Raw genomic sequence first — 16,311 nt, 5'->3', positions numbered from 1 at the left:
ACCTGAGCCGAAGTCGGCCGCTTAACCGACTGAGCCACCCAGGTGCCCCAGTACCATCCTGTTTTAATTACTACAACTTAGTAATATATCTTGCAGTCCAGATTTGAGATGCCTTCAGCTTTGCTGTTCTTTGTCACATTTGCTTTGGCTATTTGGAGTGTTTTGTGGTTCCATACTAATTTTATGATTGTTCTAATTGTGTGAAAAATGCCGTTGGTATTTTGATAGGGATTGCATTAAATCTGTAGATGGCTTTGGATAGTAGAGACATGTTAACAGTATTTGTTCTTCCGGTCCATGATCATGGAATGTCTTTTCATTTCAATGTATCATCCTCAATTTCTTTCATCAGTGTCTTATAGTTTTCAGAGTATAGGTCTTTCACCTCTTTGGTTAGGTTTATTTCTACATATCCTATTATTTTTGGTGCAATTTTACTTTTTTTTTTTTTTTTTTTTAGTGTTTATTTGTTCTTGAGAGAGAGAGAGAGAGAGAGAGAGAGAACATGAGCAGGGGAGGGGCAGAGCGAGAGAGGGATGCAGAATCTGAAGGAGGTTCCAGGCTCTGAGCTGTCAGCACAGAGCCTGATGCGGGGCTCGAACCCACAAGCTGTGAGATCATGACCTGAGCTGAAGTCAGATGTTTAACTGACCGAGCCACCCAGGCACCCCTTTTTGGTGCAATTTTAAATGGGATTGTTGTCTTAATTTCTTTTCTGCTGCTTTATTATTAGTGTATAGAAATGTGTATAGAAACAGATTTCTATGTATTGATTTTGTATCCTGTAACATTACTGAGTTCATTTATCAGTTCTAGTAGTTTTTTGGTGGAGTCTGTAGGGTTTCTATATATAGTATGTCATCTGCGAATAGTGAAAATATTACTTATTCTTTACCACTTTGGATGCCTTTTATTTCTTTTTTCTTGTCTGATTGCTGTGGTTAGGACTTCTAGTACTACAGTGAATAAACATGATGAGAGTGGACATCCTTTTCATGTTCCTGGTCTTAAGGGAAAAGCTCTCAGTTTTTCACCTTTAAGTATGATCTTAACTGTGGGTTTTCCGTATATGACCTTTATTGTGTTGAAGTATGTTCTATCTACTCCTAATTTGTTGAGGGTTTTAATAATGAATGGAGGTTGTACTTTGTCAAATGTTCTTTAAGCATCTGTTGAATTGATCATGTGGTTCTTATCCTTTATCTTATTGAAGTGTTGTATCATATTGATCAATTTGTGAATATGGAACCGCCCTTGCATCCCTGGAATAAATTCCACTTGGTTATGTGAATCATTTAAAAAAACTTTTTTTTATATTTATTTATTTCAAGAGAGAGAGAGCTAGTGAATGAGCACTAGCAGGGTAGGGGCAGAGAGGAGAGACAGAATCCCAAGCAGGCTCTGCACCATTACTGCATAGCTCATTGTGGGGCTTGCGCTCACAAACAGTGAGATCATGACCTTAGCCAAGATCAAGAGTCAGATGCTTAATCGACTATGCCATGGGGTACCCCATCGTCATTACTGCTAATGACCAACATTAGGAAGCAGCATGTGGGAATATTAAACTAAGCATGAGATGAAATGTAACAAAGCATACATATAGGTTAAAAAATGATTTTCATAGGATTGTTAGGGAGAACTACAGACAGCAGTTTCTTTGAAAAACATGAAATTTTAGATCACCACATAGTCACTATCAGCCAGCATAGAACAGGGCTCTTAATAAGCAAAATAAATATAATCATGGAATTATCATGTTTCAGATTTTTTTTTTCAACGTTTTTTATTTATTTTTGGAACAGAGAGAGACAGAGCATGAAAGGGGGAGGGGCAGAGAGAGAGGGAGACACAGAATCGGAAACAGGCTCCAGGCTCTGAGCCATCAGCCCAGAGCCCGACGCGGGGCTCGAACCCACGGAGCGCGAGATCGTGACCTGGCTGAAGTCGGACGCTTAACTGACTGTGCCACCCAGGCGCCCCATATCATGTTTCAGATTTAAAGAACATTATTCCCAACAGCCAAACCACAAAGGCATTATTTTTAATTCCAGGAGTCATAATTTATTAAAGATACCAATAAACCTGAGCATCGTTTTCAAACCTGTGTTGTTTTCTTTTTTAACCTCACTCAGCATAAGTTAAATGAAATTATTCTCTCAATTAAGGGATGGGGGCAGATGGCATTTGAAATTGTCTCCTGTGTGTTAGGGAACAGGGCAGGTTGTACAGAGGGTAGAAGGAGGTGGTGACTATACTTTCTGGGAATTTTTGAGAATATATCAGAAGCATGGGCAGAAATGTGAGAACAGTGAAGCATATACGGTAAAACTATGAAGAAGTATTTCTTCACCCATCTAGACATTATCTGAATTAGCCCAGTTGTCATGATATATATGTCATCACTAATTAATTGTATCCCTTCCTGCGAAGGAGAAATATCTATCCCACTCATACGCCCAGTGTCTTTGTTGCATAGTCTCTCATATATAGTTGTTTGTAATCATTGAGCAATACAATGCAAGCCAGTTCCTCAGGAAAATTACAAGTCTTTTAAAGGTGCAATATTTTGTGAAGTATTTCAAAGAGATGTTGGAAAACTGCTTGAAATACAAGAAAAACCAGTTGACTTCTGACCAGTCAGTCTAATTAACATTTATGTGAAAAATATTAACAAGGGTGGTGAGACACTGGTAGTAATTTAGAAGACATGAATTTTATCATCAAGAGATTAAGATTTGGTCTTTGAAGGAAAGTTTTGAGCTGTTGGTACTATATATAATTCCATTATATAAATGTAAGTTGAGCTTTAAATAATGCGAGGGTTACTGGTGCTAATCCCTCTGCATTCAAAAAACCAGGTATGGGGGTGCATGGGTGGCTCCATTGGTAAATGTCCAACTCTTGATTTCAGCTCAGGCTGTGGCCTCATGATTCGTGAGATCAAACCCTGCATTGAGGCTCTGTGCTGACAGTGTGGAGCCTGCTTGGGATTCTCTCTCTTCCTCTCTCTTTGTCCATACCTTGGCTTGTGTGTGCGTGCTTTCTCCCCTGCCTTCTCAAAAAAAAAAAAGAAAATCCATGTATAACTTTTGACCCACATAAAACTTAGCTACTAATAGATTCCTGTTGACTGAAAGTCATATTTGGTTTACACATATCTAATATATGTATTATATACTATATTTTTACAATAAAGTAAGCTAGAGAGAAGAAAATGTTATTAAGACATAAGGAAGAAAAAACACATTTACAGTCTTGTACTGGATTTATATTAAAAAAACATAATTAGGTGGACCCACACAATTCAAACCCATGTTGTTCAAGTGTCAACTGTATATCCATTGTCTCAGTTGTATCTTTCATAACTGATTATGAAACATTCATATTTCTGTTGTTTGTTTTTTGTCTATTTTTTGAAGTTTATTTATTTATTTTGAGAGAGAGAGAGAGAGAGAGAAGAAAGGGCAGAGAGAGAGTGAGAGAGAGAATCCCAAGCAGGCTCTGAGCACTTCAGCACAGAGCCCAATGTGGGGCTTGAACTTACAAATCATGAGATCATGACCTGAGCCAAAATCAAGAGTTGGTCACTTAACTGACTGAACCACCCAGGCACCCCTGTTTGTTTGTTTGTTTGTTTGTTTGTTTGTTTGTTTTAATCTATTTTTAAATTATGTAGTGTGTGTCTTACTGATTTGTACAAGTTCTTGGTATTTGGGGGGGGGTAGTGAATTTTTGTCATTCATAGGTGTTGGGTGTGTATTTTCTCGAAGTGTGGCTTATCTTTGTTATCTTTTTGTTTTGTTAGTTTTGTTTTGCTTGGTTTTTATCCTCAAGTTCCAGTCAGTGTTCACGTTTCCTCAATTGTCATGTCTCTCACACACACACACACACACACACGCACAGCATATCAACTTCATTATTGCTGTTATATGAAATAATGTTGATTTACGTATTTCTATTGGATGTATGCCTAGAAACAGAACTGGTAAGTCATAGGTGTATGTGTGTAATCAGTTTTTAATAGATACTGCAAAATAATTTTCCATATTTATATTCCTACCAGTAATATTTTGAGAGTTTAGTGTCTCCACATCTTTGCTAATACTTGATATTGTCACATTTAAAAACTCTTTTAAAATTTGTCATGTTCTTTTTCATTGAGTTTCAAATTTCACTTAATTATGTTTTATTTCTTGGAGTTCTGTTTGATTCTTCTTCAGATATATTTGCTCTTTATTCATTTTCAAACCGTCTTTAATTCTTGAAACATACCAACCATATTTATTTTATTTTCTGAGTATTACTTCCAGTATCTGCAGTTTTTCAAGCCCAGTTCTCATTTCTGGTCTTTTCTGTAGCTTCTTGCTATCTGATAATGAGAGTGTTCTCCAGTTTTGTGTTTCTCAGTGTATGAAATAGAGGGTAAATGGGAATCATAGAATAATTTTATGATGTATTAAGCTGCTTAGGCATTATCCAGATGTGTGCTATATAATACAGTAATCAGTAGCCACATGTGTATATTTAATTTTAAATTTAAGTTAATCAAGTAAAATTAAAATTCGTTTCTTTTCATAGCCATATATCAAGTTCTCAAGAGCCACTGTGGCTAGTGACTTTTATTGGATAGCACAGAATAGAATATATCTATTATTAGATTTTTTTGGGGTAGCACTGCTTTAGACAGTTCTGACCATTTGTAGTATGTTAAAAAAGAGTATCATATCTCTTTGTGACTCTCTTTTTAAAGTTTTTAAAAAAAAATTTTTTTATTTTTGAGAGAGAGAGGGTGGGTGAGGGGCAGAGAGAGAGAGAGAGAGACCCAGAATCCAAAGCAGGCTCCAGGCTCTGAGCTGTCAGCACAGAGCCTGATGTGACTCTTTTTTTAAAGATAGATTGCTTTTAAGCTAGATGAAGGTTAGTTTTAAGGTAGATAGTGCAAGGGGATTAAATAAGAAGTTATATTTCTCTTTAGGATAAACATGAAGCATTGCTGAAGTTGAAGAGTATTACTGGAAATGGAGAGGTGAACAGTTGGCAACCCATTAGAATGTAAGATCATTGGTATCTTAGTGGGAAGTCAGGTGAGGGAGGAAAGTGGAATCATGAGTCCTCATATGACTGTGAGGATCCTAGCTCATGTGCTTTGATGCCTATAGTAACAACTCATATAGAGAATTCAGGAGAAAAGGGGTAAAAATACTAGAGAAAATAGATTGGAATACCCAGTAAGTTCATATTTAAAAAGTTGGAATTTTAGGTACCTTGTGGAAAAGGGAGATGACTTAACTTGTTAGAAATATTGTAGAATCCATCTCCGGTCAGTACAGGGAATTCTCTAACAATCACATTTGTCCAGAGTAGCAGTTAGCTGCCTTTGGAGATGGTGAATTTTCTTATATCCTTTGGTATGTGATCATGTGGTGTGAAATTATTTTGCTAGCTTTTGAGAAGTTCCAGGTGTTATTAGATCATCTTTACTGTCTGTACCTTTGGGATTTATGATGAGCAGTTTTGATAATATCCAGTCCCTACTGTATCTTCATTTTTCATTAATTAAAATTTGTTTTGTTTCTTTTAATATGTTATAAAATTGGACAGAATTGTTCATTCAAGTTTAATTATTGTAAAGTGTACATCTCTTGTTACCAGTGACAACATAAAATTCTCAGTTTAACTAAATTTGAACAACTGCAGGTTTTTGGTGTAAAATTTTTAAAGAAAGATATTTAGGAAATGCGTTTGATAAACTTTCTAATGATAAACTTTAGTTAAATATTAGTGTGACCTGTGGGATCTGTGGTACTTTGTGTAGTGTAAGACGACTTGCAGACCATCAAATCTTAACAAATTTGACGGGACACGTTTTAAAAATTATTTTTTTTTTAATTTTTTTTTTTTTTTAATGTTTAAGTAATCTCTGCATCCAACGTAAGGCTTGAACTCAGAACCCCAAAATCAAGAGTCGCATGCTGTGCTGACTGAGCCAGCCAGGTGCCCCTGTGGACACATTATATTTAGAAAACAGGAGTGGTGCCTGGTTGGCCCAGTTGGTTAAGCATCTGACTTCGGCTCAGGTCATGATCTTGCAGTTTGGAAGTTTGACCCCTACTTTGGGCTCTGTGCTGACTGCTCAGAGTCTGGAGCCTGCTTCAGATTCTGTGTCTCCCCCTCTGCCCCTCCCCTGCTCATATTCTCTCTCTCGTTCTCACTCTCTCTCTCTCTCTCTCTCTCTCAAAAATAAATAAACATTTAAAAAATCCTTACAGAAAACACGAGGGGTGCCTTGATGGCTCAGTTGGTTAAGGCCAACTTTGGCTCAGGTCATGGTCTCGTGGTTAGTGGGTTCAAACCCTGTGCTGAGTGCTCAGAGCCCGGAGCCTGCTTCGGATTCTGTGTGTGTCTCTGCCTCTCTCCCGCTCGCACTGTCTCTCTGTCTCTCACTGTCTCTGTCTCTCTCTCAAAAATAAACAAACATTAAAAAAATTTAAAAGGGGGCGCCTGGGTGGCGCAGTCGGTTAAGCGTCCGACTTCAGCCAGGTCACGATCTCGCGGTCCGTGAGTTCGAGCCCCGCGTCAGGCTCTGGGCTGATGGCTCAGAGCCTGGAGCCTGTTTCCGATTCTGTGTCTCCCTCTCTCTCTGCCCCTCCCCCCGTTCATGCTCTGTCTCTCTCTGTCCCAAAAATAATAAACGTTGAAAAAAAAATTAAAAAAAAAAATTTAAAAGAAAATAGGAAGATGTACTGGAATGTTAAATGTGAAGGATATACTTATGTAACATATTATATATATACATATGTGGATATTATGTATGGCTATATCCAATGTAGTAATAAGTACAAATGTGAAGAGTGATTTTTTTCAGCACAAGTATAAAATTGTTCCTTTTTTCTACTCCCCTTTTTAGGATGTGTTTAGCTTTCAAATATCTCCTAATATGAATCCTATCAAAATAAATGAACTGGCAATCCAAAAACGTTTGACTATTCATGGGAAAGAAGATGAAGTTAGCCCGTATGACTATGTGTTACAAGTCAGTGGGCGAGTAGAATATGTGTTTGGTGATCACCCACTAATTCAGTTCCAGGTATGTGTATTCACCGTCAGTTTACCAGAGATGTGTGTGTGTGTGTGTGCATTTAGTAATTTAAATTTCTGATAAAAATGTGTTGTCACATTTAGAGTATTTAGAACCTATAGAAAATTATACAGAATTAAATAATAGATATTCATAATCCTACCTACCTCTGAGATAACCATTGTTAACATTTTGGCATGTTTTTGTCATTTTACTTAAGGTTATATATATTTTTGGTATAATGATTGTATATTCAATGTTTGTTTCTAAATGTTTGCTTTCTACTTTTTTGGTTGTTTCAGTGTTATAGTTTCCTGTAGCATTATGAATTCTTAATAAAATTTGCTATAGCTGCCTACTTTTTTATCATGTAAACATAATGATTTATTATTTTTTTAAGAGAAAGGCTTAAAACATTTTTTTAATGTTTATTTTTGAGAGAGAGAGAGACAAAGTGTGAGTGGGGGAGGGGCAGAGAGAGAGGGAGACAGAGAATCTGAAGCAGGCTCTCAGCTCTGAGCTGTCAGCAAAGAGCCTGATGTGGGGCTCGAACTCACAAACTGTGAGATCATGACTTGAGCTAAAGTCAGAAGCTTAGCTGACTGAGCCACCCAGAAACCCCAACATGATGATTTAGATAGAAAATATTCTGCGGGAAGTAAAAAACAAGATATTTTGATTAAATGGTCACTAAATAAATTGTATAAAAACTTATAAATTTTCATTGTGAATAGAAAACTTTTCAGTTTCTTTTATAGGTTATATATATATTTATATATATAATTATTATATGTATAATATGTAAAATTGCCCTCCCCTCCCTTATTTGTTTCTTCCACATATGGTAGGAATTTTCTAAGGGTTAGGTCTGGACATCCTCAAAAGACTTCCTCTGTGTTTGACATTCCTATTTCCATGCAATCATGAATTGACTTATAGTGCCTCAGATTGTTTGTCGAATAAAATGAAGTTTAAATAAGATAAAAGCAGTGCAGTACTCCTCCCCCACCACTGTCCTTTTAAAGGATAGAATCATGGCTTTGACTTCAAGGAACTTGAAGATATTTTTGTTGCAATTGAATTTGGAGACTAAAAAATGGTCATTACATAAAGAATAATGCTAAATGCCAAGTTAGGGGTAAATAGTAACAGGATTTTATAAAGATATGTGTTTATTCTTATTTGTGATTTTTATTGTTTTGTTTTAAGCAAGAGGGATAGAGACATGCTAAACATTAAGTGATGTCTGTTTGAGAATAAGGAGCTTTGATATATTAGCAGCTAATAGAGGATTTTACACGTTTCTTTTCACATTTTTAGCATGGCCCTGAATTCTTGTGGTTTAGTAGGTAGAAGGTCTAGAAGCAGTTATAACTTCTCTGCTTTGAGAACTATGGCATTCTAACAGTCAACACTTGAACTCTAGCCCATGAGATGAAGAAGGAAGATGAAAAGTATTTGGTGGTAGCATAGGAGTGTTGACTTCTTTATGTTTTGCCATCCTTTAAGTAGCCTTCTGCTTCTTTAACACTTTTTTTTAAACTTTAATCAGTGGAGGGTATATTGTTCTATTCAAACTAGGATTTGTTATAAAGAGAAACAAAGGCTTGTATACGTTTTTGTACAGGGTCATAGTGAAAGAGAAAATATACCATGTACTCAAAGGAATGTGAAGGAGTGGAATGATAAATATTTCATAGTGAAAAATTTTTTATTGAATATATTTAGCATAATATCATCTAACTGCCAATTACAGACAATTCTGGAATTTTTTTTAATTTCAAAAAATTGTATTTCTTGGTTCTGAATTGAATACAATATGTTGAGTCATACTTTGTCTGTATATGAAATTTATTCTTCTGAGAAATACATTAGGTTTCTTTCTTCTCAGCTTGTTAGGAATCTTGGTAATGTGAATAACCACTCCTTTTCTTTCTTTTTTTTTTTTTCTTTTCTTTTATTAAAACAAAAAATTTTTTAAATGTTTATTTATTTTTGAGAGAGACAAAGCGTGAGCCGGGGAGGGGCAGAGAGAAGGGAAACACAGAAATCCAAAGCAGGCTCCAGGCTCCCAGCTGCCAGTACAGAGCCTGGTGCAGAACTTGAACCCACGAACCGGGAGATCATGACTTGAGCCGAAGTCGGACGCTTAACTGACTGAGCCACCTAGGCGCCCCTCCTTTTCTTATATGCCTTTGGAGAGTCATCCTGGTCTCATTGAAATAAAACAAAGCATCAAGCTCAGATGACCAGTATGTTTTTATTTTATTTTATTTTATTTTATTTTATTTTATTTTATTTTATTTTATTTAAAAAAAAATTTTTTTTTCAACATTTATTTATTTTTGGGACAGAGAGAGACAGAGCATGAACGGGGGAGGGGCAGAGAGAGGGAGACACAGAATCGGAAACAGGCTCCAGGCTCTGAGCCGTCAGCCCAGAGCCCGACGCGGGGCTCGAACTCACGGACCGCAAGATCGTGACCTGGCTGAAGTCGGACGCTTAACCGACTGTGCCACCCAGGCGCCCCGACCAGTATGTTTTTAAAAGGAAGATAGTAATGGTTGTCTGGAGCCCTGTGCTGTAAAGGTACCAGGCTTCCCTCAGGGATCCATCGGAAAGTCTAAGTTGAGTACTTCAGGATGTGAAGAAATGGCCACATGTGTACTACATGTTCACTTGTCCTGACTGATTGGTCAAAGCTTGCACTGTGATATCACAGTCTCTCCCGATCAAGTCCCACCCCTAGAAAGGTGAGCCGATAGGTCAAACTGTCCTGTATTAAGCACAAAGAAAAGGCAAAACATCTACACTGAGGTACATGTTTCTTCAGGGTTTAGCAAACAAACAAACAAACAAACAAAAAAGATAGATTTAAAGATGCCAGGAATGTAACTCAGCTCTTCTGATTTTCCTTTCATGTATTAAAAAGAGGAAAATATCTTTTATAGGGTTGTTAGGAAAATTAGCTATAAATAATCTTATGTTCTTAGGTGTTCAATTAATGGTAGCTATTTTATTTTGTGATTTTAATTTCTCATATTCTTGATGTTAAGATATATTTTTACAGTACATTTGATATAGTGGTGTTCATCTTAATTTTGTTCTTCTATCAATTTACGTTTTTGTTTGTTTTTGTTAAGTAGGTTCCACACTGGGTGATGGGTGGGTGTGGCAGGGCTTGAACTCACAACCCTGAAATCAAGGCCTGAGCAGAGATCAAGATTTGGACTGTTAACCGACTGAGCCACCCAGGTACCCCTTGATTTAAGTATTTGCTTGAAAATCCTTACCTTATTCTTTCCTTGCCACTGTAGTATATCCGGAACTGTGTAATGAATAGGACCTTGCCTCATTTTATGCTTGTGGAATGTTGCAAGATCAAGAAGATGTATGAACAAGAAATGATTGCCATAGAAGCTGCCATAAATAGAAATTCATCAAACCTTCCTCTTCCTTTACCACCAAAGAAAATGCGAATTATTTCTGTAAGTTTCATGTGTGAACTTTTGGTAACCCCAAAAGCATGTGATTTTGTTTTAGGTTATGTGCTTCAGCCTCACACATATTTTCTCTGTTGATTTTTCCTTCTGTGAAAACCAATGCAGATTTGCCAAAGATCAATTACCATTTATTGGTAATTTTCTTTTTCTTTCTTTCTCTTTCTCTTCTTTCTTTCTTTTTCTTTCTTTCTTTCTTTCTTTCTTTCTTTCTTTCTTTCTTTCTTTCTTTCTTTCTTTGTAATTATCTTTCTAACTACTATCCTTTTTCCTCAGCGCAAGCTGCATATAAATATAAATATGTTATTTCTGGTTTTGGTGTTCTTTTGGTGCCACAGAAAAATGTCACCAAATTAAAAATTTCTTGAGATTACAGCTAAACATAGACTTCAGGGAGCAATTTGAGACTTTCTAGTAGAAAAGTTAGACATGCAGAAATAGTTGGTTTACTGGTATAGTTCATTTCTATCAGCTTAGCTATGAGAGTGTTTTTGGTATAACTTGCCTTCTTCTTACTGAATACTTTTAGAATTTAAATATATCAAAAATACCATCTTTTCCAGAATGTAATATATTTATATAAAGCAAATCTTAAATTTCTGTTTATCAATTGGAACAGTTAACATTTTTCAATAGTTATTCAGTTTTAACAGATTGTATATTTAATCTCTTGTTGAGGATTAAGATATTAACTGTATATTTAAATGGTCAATTTTTTTAATTTTTTTTTTAACGTTTATTTATTTTTGAGAGAGAGAGAGAGCATGAAGAGGAGAGGGAGACACAGAATCTGAAGCAGGCTCCAGGCTCTGAGCTGTCAGCACAGAGCCCGACGCGGGGTTTGAACTCACAAATTGCGTGATCATGACCGGAGCCAGAGTCGGTCACCCAACTGACTGAGCCATCCGGGTGCCCCAAATGATCAATTCTTAAATTGTTTTTAATGTTGATTTTTGAGAGAGGGAGAGAGACTGAGAGTGGGGGAGGGGCAGAGAGAGAGGGATACAGAGGATCCAAAGTGGGCTCTGTCCTGACAACAGAGCCTGATGTGGGGCTAAGACCCACGAACTGTGAGCCGAAGTTGGACAGGCACCCCTAAATGGTCAATTCTTAATTCATCCAAAGCTTTAATATTATTTGTTTATGGTGCTTAATATAGTCACTTTCTTAACAGTATTGAAATGCTGCCAGTGTTTTGCCTAAGAACAAAGTGCTTAGGCACTTTGGTTGTGGTGCTTATTTTAGTACATGTGACTTTCAGTTGTTAGTTCAGAGGTCTGTTTTTGTTATTTTGTCAATGGACATGAGAACAGATAAGATGATTTCATTGCTAGCATAGAATATTTATTTCCTTAATTAAAATACTCTATTTCATTCTTTTGCAGCATGTTTGGGAAAATAACAACCCTTTCCAAATTGTCTTGGTTAAGGGAAATAAACTTAACACAGAAGAAAGTGTAAAAGTGAGTACTTGTTAAGATTTGAGTGTTTTTTTTTAATCTGCTGCATTATTTGAATAACTTACTGATACACATAAGGAATGTCACATTGGAGATTAAATTTTAGGTATATCGGTCAATTGCACAGGATAAAATATGGCGACTTAATGTAAGACAATTAAGAATTTTTGTCTTAAAGTATTCTTTGAATAGTTGGAGATGTACTGGATAAAGTGACATTTTCCCCTGATGGATTATGTAAAAGAACTTGCTTTAGATCAGGAATTCACCAGGTACAGTTTAAAACAAAACTATAGGTCACAGGTTCCTATGCAAGCTTAACTCTGCTTTGTCAGCCTTGTTAGAGCTGCACCCAGCCTCCTTTTTCAGCCCCCTTTTTTTTTCTTTTAAACTTGGTGAACATAGAGAAAATGTAATACCATTTTCTGGAAGAAAATAGATGACTACATTGTGGACCACAAGTTGTTAACACATGGAGATTTATTGCAGAACCCCATACAATTAAGTATAGACTTAACAAGGCATTTTGTCTTAAAGTGTAAAGCATGCATTTTCCCCTATTTTGCTTGGCAGGAAATTAAGTGAATAGTTTTGTGATCCAAGAAAGAGATTTACTTAGTTTGAGATGTTTGCTGGCATGAGGACATATTCAGGAGCATCTTGCCAAAGATTACCAGTGACTTGCTTTTATAAATGGACTTTAAAGATCCTTTAGTTAGCTGTCATTAAAATAGGGCTGTTTTTTGCTTTTACATTCTCAGCTAGGTTTTAATTTTTAATGAGTGTGTTTATGACCAGTTGGCCTTTGTTTTCTGTTTTAGTGGTAATTGTTTTTTCTTTTATTTAAACTTTCCTTATTAATTTGTGTCCAGTTGCAAAAGTAGAACATGATTGTTGCAATAGGTAAAAAAATTTAAATGCCAGTCATGAAAACAGTTATTGATCTTTTTTCCCCCCAAATTGACTTGAGAAGCCTTCCTCCTATTAATTTTCTGAATAAGTTTATATAGAATTGGTATTATTATTTTTTCTTTAAATGTTTGGTAAGATTTACTCCAAGCCATCTGACCCTAGAGTTTTCTTTGTGGGAAGGTTTTTAATTAGGAATTTAATATCTTTAATGGATATATAGTCATATTTTTATTTCTTTTGTGTCAGTTTTGATAATTGTTTTCTGAAGTATTTGTTTTAAGTTGTTAAATTATTACGTTCATAATAGCCCCTTAAATTAGTTTTCTATTGCTGTTTAGCAAATTACCACAAAGCTAGCAGCTTGAATACGTATTTATTAGCTTGTATATCTGTCAGTCAGAAGTCTAGATGTGGTGTGACTGGGTTTTCTGCTTATGGTTTTACAAGGTTGAAATCCAGGTGTTAGGTCGTATTTCTTCTGAAGACTCTGGAGAAGAATTTGCTTCCAGCGTGATTCAAGTTATTGTTCAAATTCAGTTCCTGGAAGTTGTAGAACTGAGGTCCTCATTGCCTTGCTGGGTCTTGGCAGGGGATTGACTGGGGATTGCTCTTAGTTACTAGAGGCATCTTTCAAGCCTGGCTCTGTGGCTCTATTTTTAACTCTATAGAAATGGAGAATTTGTCAAGCATCACATTCTTCCCACATTTTGAATCTCTTGCGGGGAAGAGCCTGGTCCCTTTTTGATGGCTCACCAATATCTCCCTTCTTCAAAGTTAGCTATGTCAAATAGTATAACCTAATCACAGGAGCGAATCCATTATATTCACAGACCCAGAGATCCTATGGGGCACATGATTCTCTACAGTTTGTAGTGAAAATCCTAGGTGTTCAGTGAAGATTCATTATTCTCCCTGGCTGGCACTTGAATATCTTTTGACCTTTTTTTTTTTAATTTTATTTTTTATTTGTTAAAATTTACATCCAAATTAGTTAGCATATAGTGAAGCAATGATTTCAGGAGTAGATTCCTTAATGCTCCTTACCCATTTAGCCCATCCCCTCTCCCACAGTCCCTCCCATAACCCTCAATTTGTTCTCCATATTTATGAGTCTCTTCTGTTTTGTTCCCCTCCCTGTTTTTATATTATTTTTGTTTCCCTTCCCTTATGTTCATCTGTTTTGTCTCTTAAAGTCCTCATGTGAGTGAAGCCTGTCTTTTGACCTTTTAAGTGTGCTTAGAATTCTGTAGCATAAAGCTTTCTGATCAGTCTTTTCCTAGCCTTGTGGTGTTTCACTTTTCAGGTATGCATATTCATATTCAGTGCTGTCCCAAATCTGGAAGATGACACTAGTGCACACAGAGCTCAAGAAGCCCTCTGGTTATAGCTCTAGCGGGAAAGAGGTCTTCTAACTCTGAGAGAGAGTGAGGATCTCCCCACTTTTCCCCTCTATTATTTGTTTCTTGTTGTTTTCTCTGTTCTCATTTGCCCCAGTTTCTAAGAAGTTCTGTGGCATTAGTAGCAGTGGTGGCAGTGGTAGTGGCAGCAGCAACAGCAGTGGGGACAGGACTAAAATGCAGAGAGTTGAACCTTCCTCTATGTTTAGAAGAGTTGTAGTATCAGGAGAATGGGGCAGATCCTCACTGGCTTTTTTGTTTTCCTTTCTCCTTTTCTCTTGTGCTATTTGGCATAGTTCTAGGAAGTGTGGGTGAATAAAGCCTCAGCTTTCTGGCTGGGTGATTAAAAAAAGGGGAGCCCCAGGCAACCAAAAAGTACTTGGATGATTGGAGAGTGGGAGGAGCTTAGGAGAGCAACCTCTTTAAGCTGTTTATGCTTACAGGTTTATTCCTAAACTGTACATATGTGGATCTGAGTCTTAACTGCCAACACACTTTGAGAAATGAACTGTAGCATAAACTACCACCCAGGTCTCAGTCTGGTCACTGTATGCTGCACACATAGGACAGATCCAATAGCTCTGTAAATAATTTGACTGAATTGGTATTAGAACCATAGCTTCAAGGGACTTGTTGCACCATGGAGTCTTAACCTAATCATTGTCTGCTAAAATATATTAACATTTTCTGTAGGATATAAACAAAACCTGGAGTCCCATAACAAACCTCCAGTCCCAAAACCTGGAGTCACCATAACATAGTGGTCAGAATGGTCTGGGATGCAATTTAAAATTAATTGGCATATGAAGAACTAGGATGATATCAAGTTGTATGCATGATGATAATCAACAGGTGTCAGTGCTGAGATGACATAGATGTTAAGTCACTTATAAAAATGCTGCAAGTAAGGGCAAACACAATTGAATGGAATGGAAAAGTGGAAAATCTCAGCCAAGAAATAGAAGATAAAATAGGTACCGTTTGGAAAATTTAGAACTGAAAAATACAGTAATTTATAATTTATAAAGTCATTGAATGGACTCAGTGGTAGAAATGTAATGAGAAGGGAAAGTCGGTGATTTGAAGATTAATAAAAATAATTTTCATTTTGAACAAAATAGAGAAAAATGATTGAGGGAGAAAAAACTCTTCACAGCCTCATATACCGTGCAGCAATATCAGAAAGTCAAACAGTATCAGAAGGTTGAACATGAGAAGGTAATCTGAATTTCAGAAAGAAAAAGAATATAGTTCAGAAAAACTTTTTAAAGAAATTCTCACTGGGAGCTTTCCAAAGTTGGTAAAAGACATAACAGATTCAAGAAACTCAAATGAACCAGAAATTGGATAAACACAGAGAATTTTAAGTTTAGGTACATCTGATATCACACTTATTAGTCCAATATCCTAACACTGCCCGGACTAGTTATATGGTTCTCAGCACTCTTACATTTAAACTATTAAAATATATGACCAGAGGCACCTGGGTGGCTCAGTTGGTTACGCGTCCTACTTCGGCTCAGGTCATGATCTCACAGTTCGTGGATTCAAGCCCTGCATTGGGCTCTGTGCTGACAGCTCAGAGCCTGGAGCCTGCTGTGAATTCTGTGTTTCCCTCTCTCTCTGCCCTTACCCCATTCTCACTCTGTCTCTACCTCTCAAAAATAAGTAAACATTAAAAAAAATTTTTAAATAGGGGCACGTGGGTGGCTCAGCTGGTTAAGCATCCAAGTTAAACTCTGGTCATGATCTCACAGTTTGAGTTTGAGCCCCGTGTCGGGCTCTGTGCCGACAGCTCAGAGCCTGGAGCCTGCTTCTGATTCTGTGTCTCCCTCTTTCTCTGCCCTTCCCCCACTCACGCTCTCAAAAATGAATAAACATTAAAAAAAAAAATTTTTTTTTTTAAACCATAAAATATATATAACCTGAAGAAAGAAACTACCTTAACGTTTTTCTCTTTT

General features: G+C 36.7%; 1 protein-coding gene and 1 pseudogene across 6 annotated transcripts in view; one reads left to right on the top strand and one right to left on the bottom strand.

Moving 5' to 3' along the window:
* LOC112850019 (small ubiquitin-related modifier 2 pseudogene) overlaps positions 1-16,311 on the bottom strand; it is a 243,033-nt pseudogene that overhangs the window by 123,164 nt on the left and 103,558 nt on the right. The window lies entirely within an intron of this gene.
* PIK3CB (phosphatidylinositol-4,5-bisphosphate 3-kinase catalytic subunit beta) overlaps positions 1-16,311 on the top strand; it is a 191,641-nt gene that overhangs the window by 95,823 nt on the left and 79,507 nt on the right. For all 5 annotated transcript variants that reach the window (XM_086674382.1, XM_086674378.1, XM_086674381.1 and 2 more), the window contains 3 exons: positions 6,911-7,090; positions 10,399-10,569; positions 11,967-12,044. In XM_086674382.1, coding sequence (XP_086530508.1) covers positions 6,911-7,090; positions 10,399-10,569; positions 11,967-12,044 — 429 coding nt within the window. The remainder of the gene's footprint in view (positions 1-6,910; positions 7,091-10,398; positions 10,570-11,966; positions 12,045-16,311) is intronic.

The sequence above is a fragment of the Puma concolor genome, chromosome C2, assembly GCF_028749965.1.
Source record: "Puma concolor isolate L17-30 chromosome C2, mPumCon1.1.hap2, whole genome shotgun sequence".
NCBI classification, from domain to species: domain Eukaryota; kingdom Metazoa; phylum Chordata; class Mammalia; order Carnivora; family Felidae; genus Puma; species Puma concolor.
The sequence above is the reverse complement of the archived record's forward strand: the minus strand, read 5'-3'. Positions and strand labels throughout refer to the sequence as shown.